This window comes from Chaetodon auriga, chromosome 16, assembly GCF_051107435.1.
Source record: "Chaetodon auriga isolate fChaAug3 chromosome 16, fChaAug3.hap1, whole genome shotgun sequence".
NCBI classification, from domain to species: Eukaryota; Metazoa; Chordata; class Actinopteri; order Chaetodontiformes; family Chaetodontidae; genus Chaetodon; species Chaetodon auriga.
This window is the reverse complement of record NC_135089.1, coordinates 17,518,590-17,540,802: the sequence shown is the minus strand read 5'-3', so window position 1 is coordinate 17,540,802 and position 22,213 is coordinate 17,518,590. Positions and strand designations below refer to the sequence as shown.

At 42.5% G+C, this 22,213-nt stretch overlaps 1 protein-coding gene across 5 annotated transcripts in view; it reads right to left on the bottom strand.

Moving 5' to 3' along the window:
- The window catches only part of LOC143334673 (myosin-10-like), a 50,098-nt gene that overhangs the window by 3,492 nt on the left and 24,393 nt on the right, over positions 1-22,213 (bottom strand). For 2 of the 5 annotated variants that reach the window (XM_076753568.1, XM_076753569.1), the window contains exons 4-35: positions 21,908-21,935; positions 19,443-19,545; positions 18,561-18,590; positions 16,238-16,330; positions 15,340-15,403; positions 14,102-14,200; positions 13,470-13,613; positions 13,223-13,318; positions 12,508-12,626; positions 11,802-11,954; positions 11,456-11,629; positions 11,203-11,376; positions 9,121-9,235; positions 7,917-7,979; positions 5,860-6,053; positions 5,520-5,641; positions 5,332-5,401; positions 4,982-5,142; positions 4,726-4,834; positions 4,429-4,560; positions 4,131-4,337; positions 3,841-3,978; positions 3,512-3,635; positions 3,203-3,374; positions 2,222-2,434; positions 1,963-2,107; positions 1,645-1,851; positions 1,292-1,396; positions 1,055-1,207; positions 715-963; positions 328-540; positions 27-239 (exon numbers count right to left, since the gene is read on the bottom strand). In XM_076753568.1, coding sequence (XP_076609683.1) covers positions 27-239; positions 328-540; positions 715-963; positions 1,055-1,207; positions 1,292-1,396; positions 1,645-1,851; positions 1,963-2,107; positions 2,222-2,434; positions 3,203-3,374; positions 3,512-3,635; positions 3,841-3,978; positions 4,131-4,337; positions 4,429-4,560; positions 4,726-4,834; positions 4,982-5,142; positions 5,332-5,401; positions 5,520-5,641; positions 5,860-6,053; positions 7,917-7,979; positions 9,121-9,235; positions 11,203-11,376; positions 11,456-11,629; positions 11,802-11,954; positions 12,508-12,626; positions 13,223-13,318; positions 13,470-13,613; positions 14,102-14,200; positions 15,340-15,403; positions 16,238-16,330; positions 18,561-18,590; positions 19,443-19,545; positions 21,908-21,935 — 4,382 coding nt within the window. The remainder of the gene's footprint in view (positions 1-26; positions 240-327; positions 541-714; positions 964-1,054; positions 1,208-1,291; positions 1,397-1,644; positions 1,852-1,962; positions 2,108-2,221; positions 2,435-3,202; positions 3,375-3,511; positions 3,636-3,840; positions 3,979-4,130; positions 4,338-4,428; positions 4,561-4,725; positions 4,835-4,981; positions 5,143-5,331; positions 5,402-5,519; positions 5,642-5,859; positions 6,054-7,916; positions 7,980-9,120; positions 9,236-11,202; positions 11,377-11,455; positions 11,630-11,801; positions 11,955-12,507; positions 12,627-13,222; positions 13,319-13,469; positions 13,614-14,101; positions 14,201-15,339; positions 15,404-16,237; positions 16,331-18,560; positions 18,591-19,442; positions 19,546-21,907; positions 21,936-22,213) is intronic. The other 3 variants (XM_076753570.1, XM_076753571.1, XM_076753572.1) reach the window with 3 other exon arrangements.

Sequence of the window (22,213 nt, the reverse complement as noted above, 5' to 3'; positions counted from 1 at the left end):
GTGTAACAGCATCTGTTATTCTGTACCTGTTTGACCAGGGCTCTCTTCTTCTCATCGTTCTGGTCGTCCCGGCCCTGAAGGTCTCTCTCATACTGGGCCTTCATGGCCTGCATGTTGACCTCCAGACGCAGCTTGGCGTCCTCTGTGGCCTGCAGCTCATCCTCCAGCTCCTCCAGCTGAGTCTTCATCTCCTCCAGTTGCTGCTCCAGAGTACGCTTGGACTTCTCCAGCTCGTGGACCTGTCAGGGAGGAGACAAATAAAGGATGATTGGTGAATCTACTGCTCCACTGTCATAGCAAATCATACCTGCTTTTTTGGGCACTCACATTCTTGCCCACGTCATCCTTAGAGCTCATCAGATCTTCCATTTCAGCACGAAGCTGCTTGTTAATCCTCTCCAGCTCCTCTTTGGCCTCCAGCGCCTCATCCAGAGCTCTGGTCATGGACAGAGCTTTGGTCTCCTTCTCCCTGGCCTCAGCTTCGGCACGGTCACGCTCTTCAGCGTAACGAGCCGAGATGCTCTTCTCCTCAGCGAGCAACTACAGAGGAGGATTCAACGTTTTAGCAGAATCGTATTTGGAATTTGTAAGAATGGTATTGAAAGGAATGATGTAAAGTTAAGCTAAACTGTGAAGCTAGTAGATTAAATTGTATTATTTAAAAATAGATCTTCGACAACCTTTTAAATTCAGTCCAATAAAGTGCGTTCTCACCTGGTCAAACTTCTTCTGCTTCTTCTCCAGGTTGGAGACGATCTGCCTCTGGTGATCCAAGTCTACAGTTAGATCATCCAGCTCCTGCTGCAGACGAGTCTTTGTCTTCTCCATCTTCTCAAAGCCGATGGTCTTCTCCTCCAGGCGCTGGCTGGTCAGCTCCAGGTCCTTCTGCAGCTTCTTCTTCGTCTCTTCTAGGGCGTCTATTGTTCCAACATCATCCTCGAGCTTCTTCTTGCTGTCTGACAGCTATGAACAAAAAAGTAATAAAATTCAGAACACAAATTAACTTAAGTATTATCTGAACATTGTTTCTCGTGCCAGAGACCACATGTCCTACCTGAGCCTGCAGGGTCAAAATCTGTTTCTCCAGATTCTTGCGTGCCTCCTCCTCCTCCTCCTGCTGCTCCTGCAGAGTGTTCTTCTCCTCCTCCAGCTGCCGTATACGACTGCTGAGGTTTAGCTTCTGACGAGTCTCCTCCTGGAGCAACTCCTAAGTGAAAATGAACATTTGTCCAGTTAGTTTAATAGAAAGGTTGAGTTAAATGTGGATTGATGCTTAATGCTGAGTCGTCACCTGTGTGTCTTGAAGCTGACTGTCCAGTCCAGTGACATCTTTGGCTGTCTTGATAACCTTCCTCTCTGCGTCTTCCAGCATGGCAGACACGTTGTCCAACTCAGTCTGTATAGAGAGGTACCACACTAGGTTATCAATGTATTTACAAAATGTCTTTGTAAAACACTAATAAAAATGTGATTTCATCAGGAATCTATTATTAAGCAATCATAATAGCTGATGTAAATTCGCCAGTGTTTTAATGTTAAATAGTTTAAATAACATAAAAATGAATCTGAATCAAGCTGTTATTTATTTTACATGTGGCTGATTCCACACATCAGATCGCAGGTGTCTGAATCTCCGGCCCTCACCTGCAGTTTGTGTGTGCGGTCGGACAGTTCTCCTTTGGACCTCTCTCCCTCAGTGACCCTGGCCATCAACTCCTGCAGCTGAGCCTCCAGTTTCTTCCTCTTGTGTTCAGACTCCGTCTTTGCCTGTTGCAGGCACTTGACCTCATTGGCCAGCTCCTTGTTGGCACTCTCCTGGCTCTGCTTGGTCTTCTCCAGGTTGGCCTTGAACTTCACATAATCAACAGCGAACATTAGTGTGGTCTGATAATGAAGTGATGCCACTTTCTCTGTGATAATCTTGTGATATTAGATTGTAGACTGTGGCGAGAGCTGTGTTACCCTCTTGGCTTGTTCCAGCTGTTCAGACAGCTCTTCCAAGACAGTGGCATGCCTCTGCCTCATCTCCTGGATCTGAGATTCATGATTTTTAGTCTCGTCATCAATGGCCTTCTTTAGCTCTGCAACCTCCTGTTCACGCTTGGTCCTACAGAGAACAGGGTCACAGAAAAGTTGAAACTTCCCTGTTGACATAATAATAATATCATTGACTAAATGCCCCTCTGTCTATGGTATAAATGTAAAACGCAGAGTACAGTACCTAAGCTCCTGCTGGGCAGCGGTTGTGTCTAGGGTGTCCTCCAGTTCAGTCTTAAGGGCCTCAAGCTCCTCACTCAAGTCCCTCTTGAGTTTCTCAGCCTTGTTTCTAGCCAGTTTCTCTGAATCAAGGTCCTCCTGCAGCTCAGACAGCTGGGCCTGCAGCTCCCTCACCTGTTTCAGAGCATTGTTCTTCTGGCTAACCTCGTCTTCACCCCTGTGAACCATCGAGCACAGTGAAGAACATGCCTCAGAAACTCAGGTGGAGAGTAGGTACAATATTGTGACTGTGATGGAATGATACTGAACTCTGCTGCATAAAGAGTCCACTGGGTGGCAGCATTTGTAACAATTACTTCCTAGACTGCACGCACGCACACACACACACACACACACACACACACACACACACACACACACACAAAAATGACAACAAATCTTAAAGACAAGTGTTTCATAAGGCTTTTCGAGGCGATGCCTACAGTTTTCTTTTGACAGACACTCTTAAATGAGCCATATGTTGTTAAGGCCAATGAATACCTCACAAATTACATGCACACCAAAGATACAGTCACACATCACAAACACATTCCAATGCAGTGAGAATCAGTGAATAAATACAGGCAGCATGTCAGAGGGAAGCACAACAATAAGTAAGAGCTCAGAGGCTTTTTTACGAGACGATAAGATCACTGCTGTACACTTGTCTGTGTAATCAGTCCAGTGAAATGCAGCATATAAAATGACAGGTGGGAATCTATCTTGCAAAGGTGTTTAGTATGATGACTGTTCTGTATAGCTATGTAGCACTTATCTCAGACCGCCTCACATCATGAAGCAGAATCTGAATGACTCAATATGTCAGGCTCTAAAAGCCAGATTTAGCTCACATAAAGTTATGCAATACTTTGTTGGTGAACTGATTTCACTATTACGGAGGTTTGGTGTTTCCACTCTTTTCTACGGTGGTCTCGCTTTCTCCTACCTAGCCTGCATCATCTGCTGCTCGTCTTCCTTCTTGGCCAGCTGACCCTTCATCTCCTCTATCTGGACCTGGAGCTCGGCTATCTGGTCCTGGAAGTCCGACGTCTCCCCATCCAGCTTCCTCTTAGCCTTCTCCAGCTCCTGACGGGTCTTCTCCTCCTTCTTCAGTCTCTCTAAATTAGAACAGAAGGGGAAACAATGGTTTAACAAAACTAAGAAAATTTCCTCGTAGATTAATCCCAAGAATTCCACAGGTTACATGCTCAACTTTATTAGTCTGTACATGCTGTATGTGACTTTATTCCTTTACCCTCCAGGTCGACCATCATCATCTCCTGCTTGTTCTTGACCTTGCCCAGGTTCTTGGCCTTTTCTTCCTCTTCAGCCAGCACCGAGGTCATCTCATTGATTCGGTCCTCCATCAGCTTCTTTTCCTAAAGGAAAGAGATACAGGCAGGTTGGCACACAGCTAGGCACTGACACATTTCAATGATCTGAAACTTCTGGATGTATATTATCACACCATGCAGGAAAAGAGAAAAGCTTGTTAGAGGCCACAAAATCAACATTCATATTTCAATTCCTCTGTCCATCCAAAACCTTTAGGTTGAACGCAGACATCCGAGCTTTCTCTCTCACCTTGAGCAACTTGGAGTTCTGGTCTTCTAGTAGCAAAACGTCCTCTTCAAATTTCTTAATTTTGGCCTCAGCTGTCACTTTCTCTAGCTGTAGCTTCTGCCTGCCAGCCTCCTCCTCATCCAACTGTTCTTCGAGGTCCTACACACACAAGCATTTAATTATAGCAGCAGAGACAATTAACATATTTTTGTTTTTTACATATTTGAAAATAGTAATATTTTGCAGCGCAGGAACAGTTTTTCCAGTGACCAGTACTTCGATGTTGCATGAGTGATTCCCTTTGGACACACCTGGATATGGGACTGCATTTTCTTCTTCTCGTTCTGCATGCCCTGGGTCCTCTCTTCTTCTTCCTCCAGCCTGGACTCCAGGTCATGAAGGATCTCCTCCAGCTCTTGCTTTTTGGAAGCCAGGCGGGCTCTCATCTCCTCAGCCTCTGCGAACAGCTCTGTCTCTGCCTGCAGCTGCTCTGCTAGGATGTTCTTCTCCTCCATTAACTACACATACACAACGTTAAATCCTTCAAATATGCTAATATCCTTAAAAAAATGACATAACTTGGTACTAACACTGCAGCGCATTGCTGACCTGTTGGTGTTTCCTCTCCATCTCCACCAGCTCTCCCTCCACCTTGGTCTGCTTCTCTTTCACCTTGACCAGCTCCTCATCTTTAGCCTGCATCTCCTCCTCCTGTCTGGTCACCTGCAGCAGAGGCTTCACCTGCAGGTACAGATGAAGTTTCAGAGAATAATCCCCTCTGATAAATGTGACCTGTTACTAGTTGCTTCATCACCTCTGGAGGCAAACACACAGGGTCTGTTGCACAGACACCCTTGACAACATAGAGGCAAACAGTTACACGTGCCCATACACACAAGCACATACCTTAGTGAAGAGTCTCCACCACTGCCAGTGACGCAGCTTCAGGTAGGCAGCACAGTTCCTCTGGAGAACCTTCAGAGCGCTGAGCTGCTGCTGCTTCTTAGCAAAGGCCCTGAAGCATGGCAGCGAGAGGGGAAGAAAGCAAAGACTGAATGAGACAGTAGCAACATCTTTCTGTGATCAAACATGTAGGAATTACTCCATTTCAGTTGAGGCTGGGGATCTAAAATACACACAGCAGCGATAGAGCAGCCCTTACTTTCGAGCCAGGTATCCTCGACAGACGGCCTGGAAGTAAATGATGATGTCAGTGATCTTCAGGTCTCGCTCTTCCTCCAAGTGGGCCAGGACTCCAGCCCTGAAGAAGATCTTACTCTGGCCGATACGGAACAGGTTGCCGTCCAGCTCCAGGGCTTGAATCTAACAAAGACAGGGAGAGACACTGAGGGAGCAAAGGGAGGTACTGAAGGATTCCTTATTTTTGACATTCATTATGTCATGCCATTGTCACATCATGAGGATGAAAAATACTAATAACAATAAAGAAAGACACAAATGTGACTGTCTGAGGCAGCAGTTGAGATGATTTCATTTGGCCTATGGCCTTACCATTCTTTCGCAGGCCTGCTTGCCATCCATGAAGCCCTTTGGGATGGCGTTTGGAGTGAGGATCTCATACCTGGACGCAGGGCAGAGAAGGAGAGTGCATTATGAGGACAGAGACTCACCAGGACAGTGTTAAATCGCAGCTCCATCCTGCGAGAGGAGGCCGACAGGAGACACCAAACTGAGTCTACCTCTGTCTGAACTCCTGGAAGACGATGCGGTTGGGGAAGCCCTGTCTGCAGATACGAATCCCCTCCAGCACACCATTACACCTCAGCTGATCCAGAACCAGGTGAGGGTCTAGTTTACCAGCCTGCCAGAGGAGGGAGACGAAAAATAGATGAAGGAGAGGAACTTTGAATGGTGTATGGGTAAAAGGTTCTGTATAAAAACATCAAACTTGAATACGTTAATGTGGATTTAAGTAACATCTATGACCAACACTGCAGTGTGTCTCGCGTCCTTTTTAACATATCAGTAATTCTTGTCATCATGTGTGGTCAATTCATCCACCCTATAAGGTCAACTCACTCTCTTCTCGTGGTTGGGGATGATGCAGCGGACAAAGTTAGGATTGGTGTTCCTCAGTGTGGCCATCAGCTTGGATAACTGCTCCTTGTACAGCTGGCCCACTGTGCGGAACATGCCCTTCTTGGTCTTGTAGGCGGCACCAAATGCTGTCTCATTCATGCCCGCAACCTGGTCCAGACCCACAATTCGGTCGACTGGGGATGAAGAATGAGATGAAGATAAGAGAAATAGATAAATGCACACCAAAGTCAAGTGCTGTGCTATTTAAATGAATGTGGAGAAGAGAGAAGCCAACAAAATGACTTTGAAGTCTTTTATTTGGGTTTGAATCCGATAATATTCAGATATTCTTCAGGAAATGTTACCAATAAAGATGAAGTGTTAAACTGAGCAGGATTTGGCCTTTTCTAATTTTGTGATTAAGCTTGAAGGCAGGTGGTGCCATATCAGCTTAGACCAGACACCATCAGGTGGTTTGAAATCATAGGTAACATAACATACAGCGCTGTTTCCCTCAGCCAGTCTACTGCTGAACAATCCTTCATTAAAAATGATTTTAAAGCAGATTATATCTGAGAATATTGCTAAAATATGGAAATTATCAGGTTGTTTATATCAACCACTGGAACAAATCAAAAAGAATCTCAACAGAAAGCAACCTACTAAATAACAACAATTAGCAAGTTTATTCCACTCATGTATCTTCTTCTTATTGGGTGCAAATATGCATGTTATTTTAAACTTCTGCTTTAGGGGCAGGAAGTCAGTAGATATTTGTCACATATCATTCCAGAGTTTTAATATGTCCTGCCACTCTGCTGCCAACTGTGCAATAACACAAAGAGAAATAATGTATTGCATTTACCACTGAGCTCTAAAAAATGTGTTTAATACATTTTTGTTCTCATAAAACACCTTCTATCTACGTCACCCCTGGTGTGCAAGCTATAAGCAAAATGAGACAGCTCCACAGGGCACCACTAAAAACCTTCCTTGGTATTTTTCTTGCATTACTTCAATTATGGGTTCGATTACAAATGGGTTGAGAACAAATACTGAAAATGACACAGCAGTGCAGGTCATTTAAAAAACGCATCACAGCACTAAAAGGAATATTCAGTGATGTTATAAAATCACATCTAATCCCTTTCTCATGAGATCACTAATAAATCAAAGCTTATAAATCACAGGGAATTTTAAAGCTGTGTACTTTTGATGTCGTGGGACAAGCAACAAATTCATTTTGATTAAATGTCACAGTGAGTCGATGGCCTGTGCTCAACTCAAGAACACAACCTCGGTGAGATTTTCTCTGTTTAAACTCGGATCCTCAGATATTCCATTCTTTCAGAGCATATGAATAGCAGCATGAAGTAATCAGACACACAATTCTGAATCCGCTTCATCTTCCTCAAAATGAATTTGGACAGTGTTACTTCATTCCATCTGCTGTTAGCTCTGACTCACACACTCTGCGTTGAGCCTGCTGACTGCAAAAAAAAGACTGTAAAGTGACTGGGATATTTTTTAATACAACTGGATCTGTGGTCTGCTAATCACTGCAGCTTTGCATAGCAAGTAAATATCTAGTGGATAGAGGATTCTTGCCCTTTTTAGTGTTACGCACACTGATCCAGTTTCCTTGTTGTACCACTTTTAGTAAACAAGAATGTATCTAAAGGCACTTTCAAAAGTCATCCACCTGACCAGGCAAAAGTTTAATTACAATATTTCCTCTATCAGATTTTCAGCCTTTCAACAATAATTGTATTAATCTCTTCTCTGTTGTGTGAATTCACTTTGTACCAGAGAACATTCAAGCAATAGTTGTTGAAATAATCATAGTGGCAATAAACTACCAGCAGTCATGAGAGAATGACATGTTTTCTCATCTGAGGCTTTAATTAGAACAGCAGCACAGCCATGCAAAGCCAGAGGGCAGTTCTTAGGGGGGTGCACATAGCAGCCAGGACAGGACAGGGGACCAATGATCCTTTCACTGTGGAGGATGAGGAGAAGCCAGTGGTGCACGAAGGTTAAGTGTTACTACCATTCACCTGGAGCTTCATGGAGCCCAGACACATTGTCATAGAAAGAGGCTCTCTGAAACGTCTGTATGTCTACAGCAACAGAGACATGGACAGAGAAAGAAGACAGAGGAGTGAGAGAGAAAAAAGTAGGCATGCGAACACATACACATCATTCATACACCCAGAAAAATACAAACTTTCACAAGCATTGATCAGCTGTTAAAAAAGGAGTTAAGAGTAAATGTCAGTGCATGCACTGTAACAGTGTTCAGAACAAGCGTAGGTTATCAAAGCTGAACATTATTCAGGAGGAAGATTAGTCCAGAACGTGCCATAAAACCATTCTGCTTTCCATCTGACCTGTCTGTGATTCCATTAAATACTCATTAAAATACTCACTGAGGGAGAAAATAAAGGACTAGCAGTAGATCTGTCATTCAGCTCTGAGAGAAGAGTGGCTGTGGTTTACCTTCATACTCATCATGTTTCTGCAAGCAAAACTCATCCTAAATAACCCAAAACCCATCATTAAATAAGAGATTCAGTTGCTGATAATATGCTTTGCAGAATACACATTAATACTAGCAGTGCTGTAGGCCTGTATTTAGATACAACAGTGCTTTGAGTGAAATGCTAACTTCAGCATGCTAACGGTTGCAATGCCAATGCTAACATGCTGATGTTTAATTTAGCACAAAACTAATTTGGTCAAATCACAGCTGAGGCTGATGGGACTGTATTTAGTCTTGCAGGTATTTAGACACAAACCCAAGTCGTGAACAGATTAAAATCTGATGGCAATAGCACAAGAGGGAAAAGTTAAGCACCATCACAGCTGTTAGAGTTGATCCTGCGGGGAACATGAATATGATGTAAGAAGCGTGATGACAACCGTTGTCCTGATATTTCACTCTTGACTGCACAAAATTTCATGATAATCTGTCCAGTACTTGTTGAGATATATCAGTCTGGACAAAAGCGGTTTACTAACCAACTGGCTGACATTGTCATCGATATATCTAGAGGACAGAAATGCTTTTAAATGCTTTTCTTTTTGTGTTCCATTTGTTCACTCTACAACACGTATGGCGTGTAACATCCCTCTGGATAAGGATAGTGGCATGTTTATTGATACAGCAGATTAAATTGCATATCAATGTACTTTTGTAAAATCAAAAATCAAAAGCTTGATGAGCTCCTAGAAGGCAAAAGAAAATTTTAAGAGACTCACCATCTTTCCAGAGCTCAGCCACAAACTTGTCAGTTGACTGGTGCAGCAGCGTGGCCACATTGTCGTTCAGGGGATCCATGTTTTTCATCAGCCATTCATCCGCTTTGTAGTCCACCTGAAGAAACACAGTGATTCCTCTGTCTTAGAGAACAAAACCTTCAACTGTGTTTCCCTCAAAAATCTCTCACAAATACAGGCTCGGTATTAAGAAATGTTTTTTTTGAAATCATGAATCAATACTTTGAATTCAGTGACCTGCACTTAACACAGATAAAGGCCTAATGTACTGTATACACCAACAGCGATCATAAACCTCTGTCATAATTTGGTTGCACAACATTTGGTAGCAACTCAGCATCAAATCAGATTTCACCATGAACTTCACTGTATGCCATCCAATCCTTCTCCTTCCATTACTGTCATAACCCAGTGCTAACAGAGTAAAAGGAAAAATGCTTTAAAAACACACTCTGAGAGGACTGGTGTCCAGTCTCCAGTGATTAATGACTGCTGCTGTGTTGCTTCACCTGTCTGCAACAATCTGTATAGTCTGTCTGACTGGCAACTCTAATAGTGTTTCCGAATACCATGCAGCCGTTTTATCTTACAGGCGGCACCAGATGTGCTGTATGAGCGGTAGACTCATCAAACCATAATAGTCAATACTGAAAACTCACCGTTCAGCCTCTGGACTAATTTCATCCCTCTCAGCAGCTACGACTCGATAATTTATTTAGAATTTACATTTATACTGACTTAACAGTACAATAATTTTATGTTATATTTTAACTATGCAACACAATTATTCAATGGTTGTATCAGCTGTGTGCAACTATTTAACTGTATTTATACTGTACATTTCAATTACTATTTATTCCAAATATTACTCACACTGTACTTATACAGTGTATATATACAGTATATTGCAGTGTGTTGCGCATATTTTACGTATATATTTTTCATACAGTATATATTTTTACATATTTCTATTTCTTATTATTCTATTTCTCTATACACAGCATACTGTTGTTTATATTGTAGTATAATGCACATATTTCTTATGTACTGTTATTTTTTTAATTTTCATTTTTTTATAGATTTCCGACATAATGAGCATCATTGTTGGGATATGACTCAACCATCTCGTACTTGCACTCGGTTTAAAATAAAGACTTCATATTGTTCGTTTTGTTTGACTGACAGCACAGACAGCTCTTTCTGCACCATAGCGTCTCGATGACCTTGCATGTGTTTTTCAAACATCTAATGCACTATGAAGAGTGTTGGATTAGAGTAAGTAATTGACACGGTCGGCAACCTGAGATGAGGAATGTAAGATCTCCATCTGGGTTTCATCAGAATCCTGGAAAAGCAAACTCACGATGTTTGCACTTTTTTTTCCTCTTCAGTATCACTCTGTCATGCAGGATTTATTTGATGAAGTTCAAATTCAGTGCTGGCACCAGCATCGAACACTGGCTGAATCTGAGGTTTCCACTTGTTTATCATGGTAAGGCTCAGGTCCAGGGCTGATGTTTAGACACGACTGACTGATGCTCTTCACTGTGTTCATGTACATTAGCGCAAGAGAGGAAAAAGAGAGAAGTAAACCTAATTAAACTATCACTCTGGAGATGATATCGGATTTCATGCTGTGACTGACAAGCATCCTCTCTGGAATGCAGTGGAGTATCATTTTCTCTTTACAGATGGCAGACCACCACACAAAGGTGAAAGTTGAAAACCTTCATTATGTAACTACCAGGCACTAAAGGCTCAATCTCCCACCAATGTGAACCAGATGTGGTTTTCCGACAGCAGAACCACAACTGGGCTATTGTTTTCAGGCAATGACCTGGTTAGCGGCACCTTCGGAGGGGCAGAGTCTGTGCCTCCGAGAAACGCTTCAAAACAGGTCAGAAACAGAGTTATTGCATAAGGAAATCAGACACGTGGGTGAACAGACATGAATATTGGCTGTCTTCTAAGAGCAGTAGCATACTTAAGTAGTAGGTCCAACTGGCTACCGTCCCCAAGAGAGCAGTCAAAAGGCAACACACTTTCACGGGCTGAAATACATACCCTCCCCGCATAGTGAATGATGCAGAAGTCAGCTTTGTCCTTGAGCTGACGGGGCTTCTGAAACTTGGTGTGAGTGCCCTGCTCCTGGAGCACCTTGTCTATGAAGGTCCTGTCGGTTGCCTTGGGAAACCAGCACTCCTCATCCAGCAGAGCGAGGATACCAGGGGGGTTGGTCTGAGGAGGCAAAAATCGGTTTAACACACATTTTCAAAGCGAACACATGAAGTTAAGCACACGGATGGAGAACACTGACCGGCCTCTCAATGAGGTCGATGCAGGGCTGCAGGTCCAGGCCGAAGTCGATGAAGCTCCACTCGATGCCCTCCCTCTGGTACTCCTCCTGCTCCAGGATGAACATGGTGTGGTTGAAGAGCTGCTGCAGCTTCTCATTGGTGTAGTTGATACACAGCTGCTCAAACGAGTTCAGCTGAAAGGAAGCAGAAGACATGTTTGTTGGTTCGGGTGACATGTTGTCTTGTTGATCATTTTGGAAATGTGATTCTGTTTAATCCACGTGTCATCGAACACAACTGCAATGTCCGGGAGGTAATCTGTGTTGTGTTTAAATGGGTTTTCTATTAAAGCACCACAATCAGCACCTCAAAGATCTCAAAGCCAGCGATATCCAGGATGCCGATGAAAGACGCCCCCTGGCGTTTGGTCCTGTCCAGAGCCTTGTTGATGCGGTGGACCAGCCAGCGGAACAGTCGCTCATATGTTGCCTTGGCCAGCGCTTCAACAGCAAAGTCAGCCTGAAGCAAAAACAAAGAGTGCAGGACTTGGAAGACTAGCTATGAAAGACACCAATAAAAATACACCATTGAGCCATGAGAGCAAATATAAGAAGTTGAACTCTGTGTTGCTGTTATAGTCTGGAGTGATTTATCATGATAAGGCGTCAGACCATGGGCTACAGTAAGGACAAACCTAAGGGAAGACGTTTAAACCTATTCTATCAACCATGCTTTTGCAGAAGCGAGAGGCCGTATGGAAAACAGCATGTAGAGCTGTAGAACTCTGTGAATTAAGGGTTTATTTTGACCAAACCAGACTTGGTGATTGTTGGAGCAGTGGAAAGACAAACTAAGACCATTTTGGTGAGTTTTATTTTGTTTCTATCGAGTTTGAATGAAGTGTGTTTTACAATGAGTTAACAAGGCAGTTAAACTGGTCTTAGTTTTCTGTGTAATAAGTCTTGACACTTTCTGAGTCGACTTTGTTTGTTAGATTTAAATACGCAGCTAGGCGATTATATTGACACTCTGGATACAACATATGGTCCAACCCTGTTAGATGGCACCTTACCTGCTCTTTGGTCTGTGCCTTCTGTACATAGTCACGTCCCACTTTGATCCTCGGGGTGAGGATGGCTCTGGTGAACTCCATAACATTCATTCCTAGCAAGTGGCAGAGCTTCTGCGCCGCTGAGGAAGGAGGAAGAGTGTAACTTATTGAACTGATAGAAATGTAGACTTCACACTGGTTCACACACTATATGGCTTCAGATTTGTGTTTTTGACCATATTCAAAATGAAGTTTGGTGCAAGAATTAGAAATAATTCAATCAAAAATCAAATAAATAAGTCTGACAGTCACACTGCTTAACTCTGTATACCTGCACTGAAATTCTGCAAATCCATGGGGCTGAAACCCCAAAATGCACCAGAAGCTTTGTTGAAGTGAGTTCAGAGGACTATGAACTGTGTTATAAAGTAGACTTTCCTCTGTCTTACACTGAGAGGTATGTGACAACAGTTCAGCTAGACTGCAGGAGTATCTGACGGTGGTGACGTGATGCAGACATTACAAGCAATATCGAGACACACATTTCAAACTTCAGTAAAATCTTGTTTCTGACACAGCATGTGTTCACAGTGAGTGAACTGTGAGTGGAAATCAGCATCTGTTTTCCACCACCTGTTGTGGTGGAAGCTGAGGCGTCGCGGTCATCCTATTTTTTGGATTCATGAATCATGATTGACACTAGCGAGGAGGATGTGTGTATGCGTTGGATGTTTACCTGTGTTCTCAGGCATGGAGGCCTGATCAGTGTTTCTCTCCTTCTTAAAGACAATGTTGCCAAACTGCAGCACTGCAGAGACCACCTTCAACATGCCTGGCAAGATCAAGATAAGACTTTATTGATCACCTGGGTGGGATGTTAGGTAATGGAAGAGTAAGAGCTGAAACAAAGGAATGTGATTATAGAAAGGAGAATAAGAATATGCTATGTTTCAGGGCACATCTGGAAGCACTGTGCTACTCACAGACAATCTCTTCATGGGAGAAGCTCATGATGTGCATGGCATCCAATGTCTCCTGGAAATTATCTTTGTCCTGCTGGCCAGGGATGGGAATGTTACCATTTGACAGGAAACGGTAGTTGTTAAAGCCTTCGAGGAGCAGGTCCGCTGGGGTGGGAGAGGAATGATGAGTGGCAAGTGATTTGTTTCAGTGTCTACTTTGTGTTTGTAAAAAGTATTAGGACCATGCTGCATGTTGATTTAGTTTAAATGATGGTTTGATCGTCATCAAATGCTTAGACTGCACAGAGGTATGTGTTACATTTGCATCAATTTTCAGTAAAGAAAATTCAGTCTAGACTTGTGGAAAAAGTGGATAATTGGCGGAGACATCCAGTGACCTTTTAAGTGCACTATTTCATAAGAGAAATATGCTGTAAAGTGTTGACTTACAATGTCGAAACACATCCTGCATCATCATGAAACTATGCACTAACAAGCTAAATTAAAAGTTAACAAGAGAAAAAGATTAGTTGGCTGGTGCTAATTCAAACCAGCTTTTATAGCTCGATTCCTTGCCTGAAGCAAATTGGCATAAACATGAAACTTCACTATCATTGCTCTGAGACTTTTGTTAGTGGCTGTCAGACACTCACTTCGGAGATGCTCTCCAGCCCCTGCCAGCAGGCGGTAGAAGATGTGGAAGGTCCTCTCATCTTTGGCCTGTCTAATGGCCCTCGACTTCTCCAGGAGGTCTAAGAGCAAACGCTAAGGACTGACCAGGGGATTACAGCATGAAACTCAGGACGCTGATACTGTTAGTGTTGTGGTGAATATTAGACAAAACCACAACGTTGAAGTTAAATTTCTGCTCATAAGGAACGACAGGACACGTACACTATGACTTGGAAAGTTTTATAAGAGCATGCAAGAAACTTTTGGTGCATTTTCAGGAACCGTAGCAACTATTTTAATACCAGAACTCTAATAAAGCAGACTCAATAAGACTTCAGAGAAATCCTACATCTTACAACTCTGAATCCACAGAAGTTGGAACGCTGTGTAAAACATAAATAAAACAGAATGTGATTTTGCTAATCTGACTACAAAGACAAGATATTTAATGTCTGACCTTCTCAACTTCATTGATTTCTGTAAATATCTGTTTACTCTGAATTTGATGCAGCAACACATTTCAAACAGGTTGGGACAGGAGCAACTACAGACTGGGAAAGATGTGGAATGCTCCAAAAACACCTGTTTGGAACATTCCACAGGTAAACATGTTGATTGGTAACAGGTGATAGTATCATGATTGGGTATGAAAGAGGCATCCTGGAAAGGCTCAGCCATTCACAAGCGAGGATGGGGAGAGGTTCACCACTTTGTGAACACTTTGTGTATAAAGGATATTTCTACATGGGCTTGGAAACAAAAAACTGTTGTCAGTTTGCAAATGATTGCAATCTGTTTTCATTTACATCTCACAGAGCGCCCAACTTTATTTGGAATCTGGGTTGTAGGAGATTCCAAAAAAATCACTGGGGAACCAAATCTTTATTCTTTCTACAAGTGTTGCAACAAAGAAGTATTATCCTGAGGAGCCCAATCCATTATTTTCCTCACCAGGCATAAATAAACTTGAATAAAAATGGAAGAGTAACAATAAAAACATGCTTTCTTTAGGGCTCTGTGCCCTTTAGCTCTGCCTGGGGAATATGCAGAACGGGAATGGCATTTTTGTGGTTACGCATAAGCCGTGAGTAAGTCGTGTAGCCTAACCACTGCTTTCAGCTCTAAACTTAATGTGCACCCTGTCTTTTACTTCCTATGTTATGTTTGAAACAGTCCTTTGACCTTCTGCTCCTTCAGTCTGTCGCAGTAATGAGGATACAAGTTTCAATATTGGCCCCAACAATGTAGCCTGTGACATCAAAGTTGATTCTGATGAACTTCCCCTGCAGGAAACAAGACACATATTTATGTTAAAAAACGCTTGATGAAACTTCCAAGTTTAATCCAGAAAGCTGATGATGTCAGTGCGCACTGTATGAGACGTAGTGGAAAACAGAATGCCTATATTAGGAAAAGCCAGGTTAACAGGTCAGAAAGAATCTCAGGCATGTTTGTGGTTTCCTGACAGTGAATGTGTGTACGTAAGCGAGCGTGAATATGTGTGTGTGCCCATCTGTCTACCAGTCTGAGACAGATGGTGATTCATGAGCTCTGAACACCATGGTGGTTAATCTTGGCCACATGGTTTACTTAGTCATACAATAATTTAAAAAGCTTAGAGTGAGCACAGCATCAGTCCACTTTGTAATACTAGAATTTTCAAAGGAAATGAATAGAGAAAAAAGACCTACATACACTGTTTTCATAAAATATTTTTACATTACATACTTAAATTACAAAGCACCAAAAGAAATATTAAAGGAAAAAAGTAATATAATATGCATAATCGCTCTCTGGCAGAGAGTTAGATGAGAAGACTGATACCACTCTCATGTCTGTACAGTAAATATGAGGTTATCGCTAGCAGCTGGTTAGCTTGGCTTAGCATAAACACTGAAAACATGGGCAGACAGCTAGTCTGACTCTGACCAAATGTATATTTTGTTTATTTGTCCATTCAATCATCCAAACTACATACGTACAGTGTGCTACAAACTACTACGTACAGTGTGCTACAAACTACTACGTACAGTGTGCTGTACCTTCCCTGAGTCACTTTCTTCAGTAGATAATGTGCAAATCAAGAGAATGATCATTTAAACAGGACAAAGACTCACAAAGCGAGATGAGTTGTCATTTTTCACTGTCTTGGCGTTGCCAAAAGATTCAAGGATGGGGTTGGCTTGCAGGAGCTGGCGTTCCAACTCACCCTGTGGAAAAAGACAGAGGTAAGACAGAATGCAGCTGTCAAACATTTCCAACGCCTGGCACCACATGCCAATGAATGAATGAATGAACGATTATTTATCACATTTTTCTGTCAGCCAAAACATACACAAAGCTGGCGAAGCAAAATCAATTCTTCACAACAAAGCAGCTTGGGAAAAACGTACCAAAGGTAATGTGGTAAACCAATCAGTCAGTCAGCAGTCCATCATGCCTCTGTGGGCTTTACTTTGGTCAACTGCAGTTAAATGTGATTTTTGTCGGGGGAACCCAATGTTAATGGGCCAACACAACCAAATAGTTTGATGGAACTTGTGAAACCACAAAGGCAATATAGCGAGTGTGTTTCGACATATGCACTACGGTGAGTGGTCACGGGGTTGGGAGTCCTCTCCCGGCCTGCACATTCCTATGGTTGTGATGATATACTCTATATACCCAAAGACTGATGGTAATGATGGTACTGATGGCCTCCTCTTAAATCAAATCAAAATCAAAAGAGGGGTTGATGGGTGGTTGGGGCATTCCCTACAGCCCCTGAAACCTCCAGCTCCTCTACACATGACACAGTTTCCTCTCTCCAGGGCACTGACAGCACAGAAATAGGCCCTACAGCAGATCAGATCCTGCCTTGATCTGACTCCAGGATATTCCTCTGGACTCTGGCTACACAGGGAAACAGAGTAAAGTTCACGTGAGGTCTGACTTGCTGCCTGGGTGGCTTATGCTGTAGGCCAGCCAGAAGTGGCCATTGAGAGAAACATGGGATATAACCCTGTTCAGCTGTGTCATTAACAGAAGGCAGGGAAAGAGAGTGATAAAAAGAGAGAGAGACGTTTTAAAATCTTTGGTTTATAGCAGAGACAGCAAGAAAATGAACAGTACATACATCCCTGTATAACTGAAGAATAAACAGACATTCCCATGCACCTTTTTCTGCTTTACCTCTTCTCCACTTCTTCATCTCCCCCTTTTCACCCCCTTCTAAATCTCTCCCCTCCACCAAATCTTCACCCTCGCTCCATCCTGGTTCTACATTCCTCTGGCCTCTGCTCAGAGGCAGCCGTAATGCAATGCAGAAGGGAAGCAGCATTAAGGAGGTCAGTGTGGATGGCGTACTCTGGCAGGGGAGTACTGAGGCCCTGAGTTACAACAACTCACTCGCAGCTACTGAAATGCAGCATATTAAACAGGCATTCGCCCGGATTGTGTGTGCTCAAAGCAGCAGGTTGTAGGTTTCAGTTAAGACTCCGCTTCTATAGTTATTAGATTTACTGAGGACACAGAAACATCAGGTAGTGGTTTGGGGGAGAAGGAAAAATAGCCAGCGGATAAATCAAGCAGAGAAGAGGTGAGCCAGAACATATCAAGTTTTGTAGAGAGCAAGGGAGACAGATGAGCTGCGGTGAATTCAGTACTGTGTCAGCAGAGTCTCATTTGTGTTACTTTTGGGACCAAAAATGTAGATTCAAATCTAAAAATCCAGGTGAGGACACAACATCAACACAGAAATATCCTGTGTTTGGTTATTGACTGGGCAGCAGAGCCACACAGTTGATACTGGAATAATATTATCACAGCCAAGGATAAAGAATAGGTCAATGAATTATTAAGTGAAATGCATCATGATGGGCAAACATGCATGAATATACGAAAGCACTGATCGACTACCATCATGTTTCATTGTCTTTGATAACTTCATTTCACACCTGGGTGTATATATTTACGTCACTAAAATGTAAAAGATGAAGCTGATCATAAAACATTTGAGGAGAGATGTTTGGTGCGGCTGTGGTCTGATCTTCACACTGATTTCACAGTTCATATAATCCCCCTTAACACCACGTAAACCTCAGAAACAGAAGACAGAAGACTTTTAATGACAGGTCTGACCTGTTTTTGCTTTTTTGGCTATTTGACTGACGCGTTTCTACTAAAAATTCCCAACTGTTCTAATAAATCCGAACCAACTGATAAAACAAAGTGTTTCAGTATCAATAGCCTGCTGGTTTAATGGCAGATCCACTGGGCTTCAAATAATCATGTGAGGAGACTGAGCCAGCACAAACAAATACCTCATAAAGAGCGAAGCTTAGATTAGTCTGTCAACATCATCATGGAAGCGGTAGAGATTTAGGGCAAGCGGCATGCACATACACACAAACATCAAAATGGACCACACACTCTTTTTGAGAAAGCGGGAGATGCACTTGCCTGGAGCTTGAATGCTTTGGGAGATTCGGGCTGTTTGTTATGGATAAACAAATGCAAGTGTTAAAACCTGAAGCGCTTATGTGAGACACAAGGCACAGGAAACAGGCCACCAGTTCAGGGACACTCTCACAGAGTGCCACTGGATGACATGGAGCAGAAGCAGTGACCAGTCAGGCTATATTAAAGTCTATTCAGTTAGCTGTGGATTAAGACACAACCTGTTACTAGCTGAATGTCAACACTAAACTACGCACACAGTTAAGAACTGTAAAGAAGAAGAACACAGTATAAAAGATCATGAATTAAATTGTTTGACATTTTGGGAAACACCCTTATTCACTTTCTGGTGGAGCCTTAGATGAGAAGATTAATACCACTCTGATGTTTGTATAGTAAATATATACAAGCTACAGTCATCAGATGATTAGCCTAGCTTAGCACAATGACTGAAAATTGCCAGGCACCTCAAATGCTCACTAGTTTACACGTCATATTCTGTTCATTTAATCCGTGTAAAGATCAACAACAATTTGCTGTTTTATGGGATGAACAGATGAGATATAAATAGTTCATTATTGAGCTTTAAGGGTGCTGCAAAGCAGTTTTCCTTTTTGTTGGGCATGGCCAGGCTAACTGTTTGCAGTCTTTGTGCTAAACAAGGCTAACAGGCTGCTGGCTGTAGCTCCACATTTAACATGACACATATGACTCTCTGCTAGAAAATGAATAGGCATGTTTCCAACTCTTCCAACATGACGATTCAGTATTAATTTAAGAGGTGAAAAGATGGAGAGGAGAGGAGAGGAGAGGAGAGGAAAAAAAATGGAGGCCCATGCTTGGCCAAGGAAAGAGAAGGCAAAATGTAGGCAGTGGGGCTCTCACAGGAATGTTATGGTCTTTGCGTCCTTTGTGTGAGGAGGCAACGTGGGCCAGGTACTGGATGACCTTCTTGGTGTTCTCGGTCTTGCCAGCGCCTGATTCACCTCTGAAAACAAAGGGGATAGAAACCATGAGAGATGTACATGAACAGACAAGCAGCACAAGTGTGAGTGAATGAAGAATGAGAAAATAAACACACTTTGTTTTCACTTTAGTTTCTGCTTTTTTCATCATTTCCAGCCAATAAATGTGACAGCCTTATCTTGTAATCTTGAATTACAGGCCTTTAGTTGTGAGACATGGCCAGATTAAGGGAATTATCTGCGTAAACTGCCCACAAATGTATCAAGGTACAGACAAAACACAGTAAAACCCAAACCAACATAACTCTTGCTCATCATTATGGTGGTGAAGAGCCATTGGATGAACCCCAAGGAAAGAATAAACAAAGAGAGAGGGAGCGAGTGAACAACCATCGAGCTATCAGTTGTTATTTTCTAAATCCATCCATTCGTCGGTCAGTACGTTTTATTGGAGAACCCTGTGGTTTGGTGGGCCAGTCTCCAAAGTTTCCAGGCTTTTGGGCCGTCTCTAATGATAGCTGTGTTCAGGCAGGGCCATCCACAGCTCCCACAGTGAGGACCCAGAGCCCAGAAAACCAGGGCAAACACCGAAACCAGGCCAGCAACATTACATCTAGCTACATACCAGTGGCTTTAGTCTAGCTGGCTATTAGCTCCACTGCACATAGAGCACTGCAGTTTTAGCCTCCACACTCAAATTCATTGGGCGAATCCTCAAACACAGGCATAGCAATATAGGTCACGTTGGCTACACATCCCAGTTTGGCTTGATGTCTTCATAGTTTTACAGGAGCAATATTTCTCATGGAAATAATCATCCACTGACTTTTCCCACAGTTTATCCTTTTTACTTATAGATGTTAACATGCAGGGTTACGGGGTCACTTGTGGCAGGATCCCTCACTCTGTGAGCACCGTATCTCCTGCCATCTTCTTTTGAACGCTCTCGTACATCATACATCAACTCTTCAGTGTGAGATTCTACAAGTTCTTGGTGTCGCTGCTCTGTTCTTTGGGATACAGCATATAGGCTCTTTAGACAGAGGCTTGCGTTGATAGTGAGCAGGGAGACATTTTTACAGCTGACTGCAGCGACTACCTTCATCCTGTGAGTGGCACAGGATACTTCACACATCCTGTGTTTGATCATACACATCAGGAAATGCAGGAACACAAGTAAATATCAGAAATAGAGATGATTTTAACCATGTTCATGTAGCCTTTTTATTCTATAAATACAGGTTGTGAGCTGGCCTGCAGATAACCTGTGATTTGTTTTTGGAGAAGGAGTAGCATCTGAAGTATTAAGACCCACCTGATGCTACATCTCTTCAATGAAATGGTTTTTTTGACAGTACAATAAGACAAGATAGGCAACTTTATTGATCTCAGGAGGAAAATTTAATGTTACGGCAGCACAAGAAAACAAAAAAGGTCTGAAGATCCACTCTCTCATTCTGTCTTTCAGACCTAATATTGTGCATGATGTTCATATTGTTGTGGGAGATTCAACTAAGAGGGTCCATTTTTCCTCCTACTGGAATTTCTCTACAGATTTCTTCCATTCTCATGGGCGTACATTCACTTTTGAAGACACTGTGTATGTTGATAAATCATCAAGTCTTTGTGTTTCTTCTTCCAACTGATGTCTTTTACACTAAAATCAATATAGATATATTCACAGTGATGCGGCAGCTTCTCTAAACTGAGTGACCACCCTTTTTATTAAACAATGGGGCAACGCTGATAAAACAGATCCACTGTCACCAACAGGGGGTGTCATTTTCAGAATTTAGGGCACATTATGCAACAGCTCTTGTCTGTCTGTTGGCAGCATCCATTCAAGCCACACTGAAAGAGTGTGGCACTTAATTACTCTCTGCCAAAGAAGATGAAGGCAGGGCACCAAACCACACTCATAACTCCCTCAGTATTGGGCAGAGTTTCTGCACAACCCAGCATCCACAAAAAGTTATTTGAAACCAGTCTTTAAATAAAACAGCAGGATGATGGGAGCCGGCCTGGTGACTCAGGTTGAGGGAAACATGAAGGGAGATAGAGAAAGGGTCGCTTCAAACAACCAGGCACTTCAAACGTGATGATCCGTATCTGCAGCTCTCATCATATTTTATGTACAATTGCAACACTTATTTCTAACTTTCCTCACTGTAAAGCACATATATAAACACCTCGAGGACAAGGAACAAGACCCTGCCTTAATAAGAGATAACCCCATTAAGGTGCAGCTATATAATCTTAATCTAGAGACAGTTTCATTTTCCAGCTCATGAAGCTGCTTTATCATCAGAACCAACAGAGAAATGACCTCAGGAGAGGAGAGGAAAGGAGGACAATCAATAGAGAGTTAAGAGTTGCAGTACTTACGTGCAAAGGATTGATTGGTCCTCACGATCTGTTCAGAGAAAGCAGAAAAACACAGTCAACATCTTTCCACGCTCTCTCTGGTTTTAACTTTCATTAGAGGGCCTTTTGTGGTGAAGCTTTTGGACGATAACACAAATGCCATCAAGTTTAACCAGTTCTATTTGTTGGTAGGGAACTGCATCAACATGCCAATACTGGAGCTACAGTATGCTGAGTCAGACTGTGAGGTAAGATCACTTCTATATGAACACAACTGATAACAATTTTTCCTGAGAATAACAGGAAAACACTGAAATATTGCTCCAT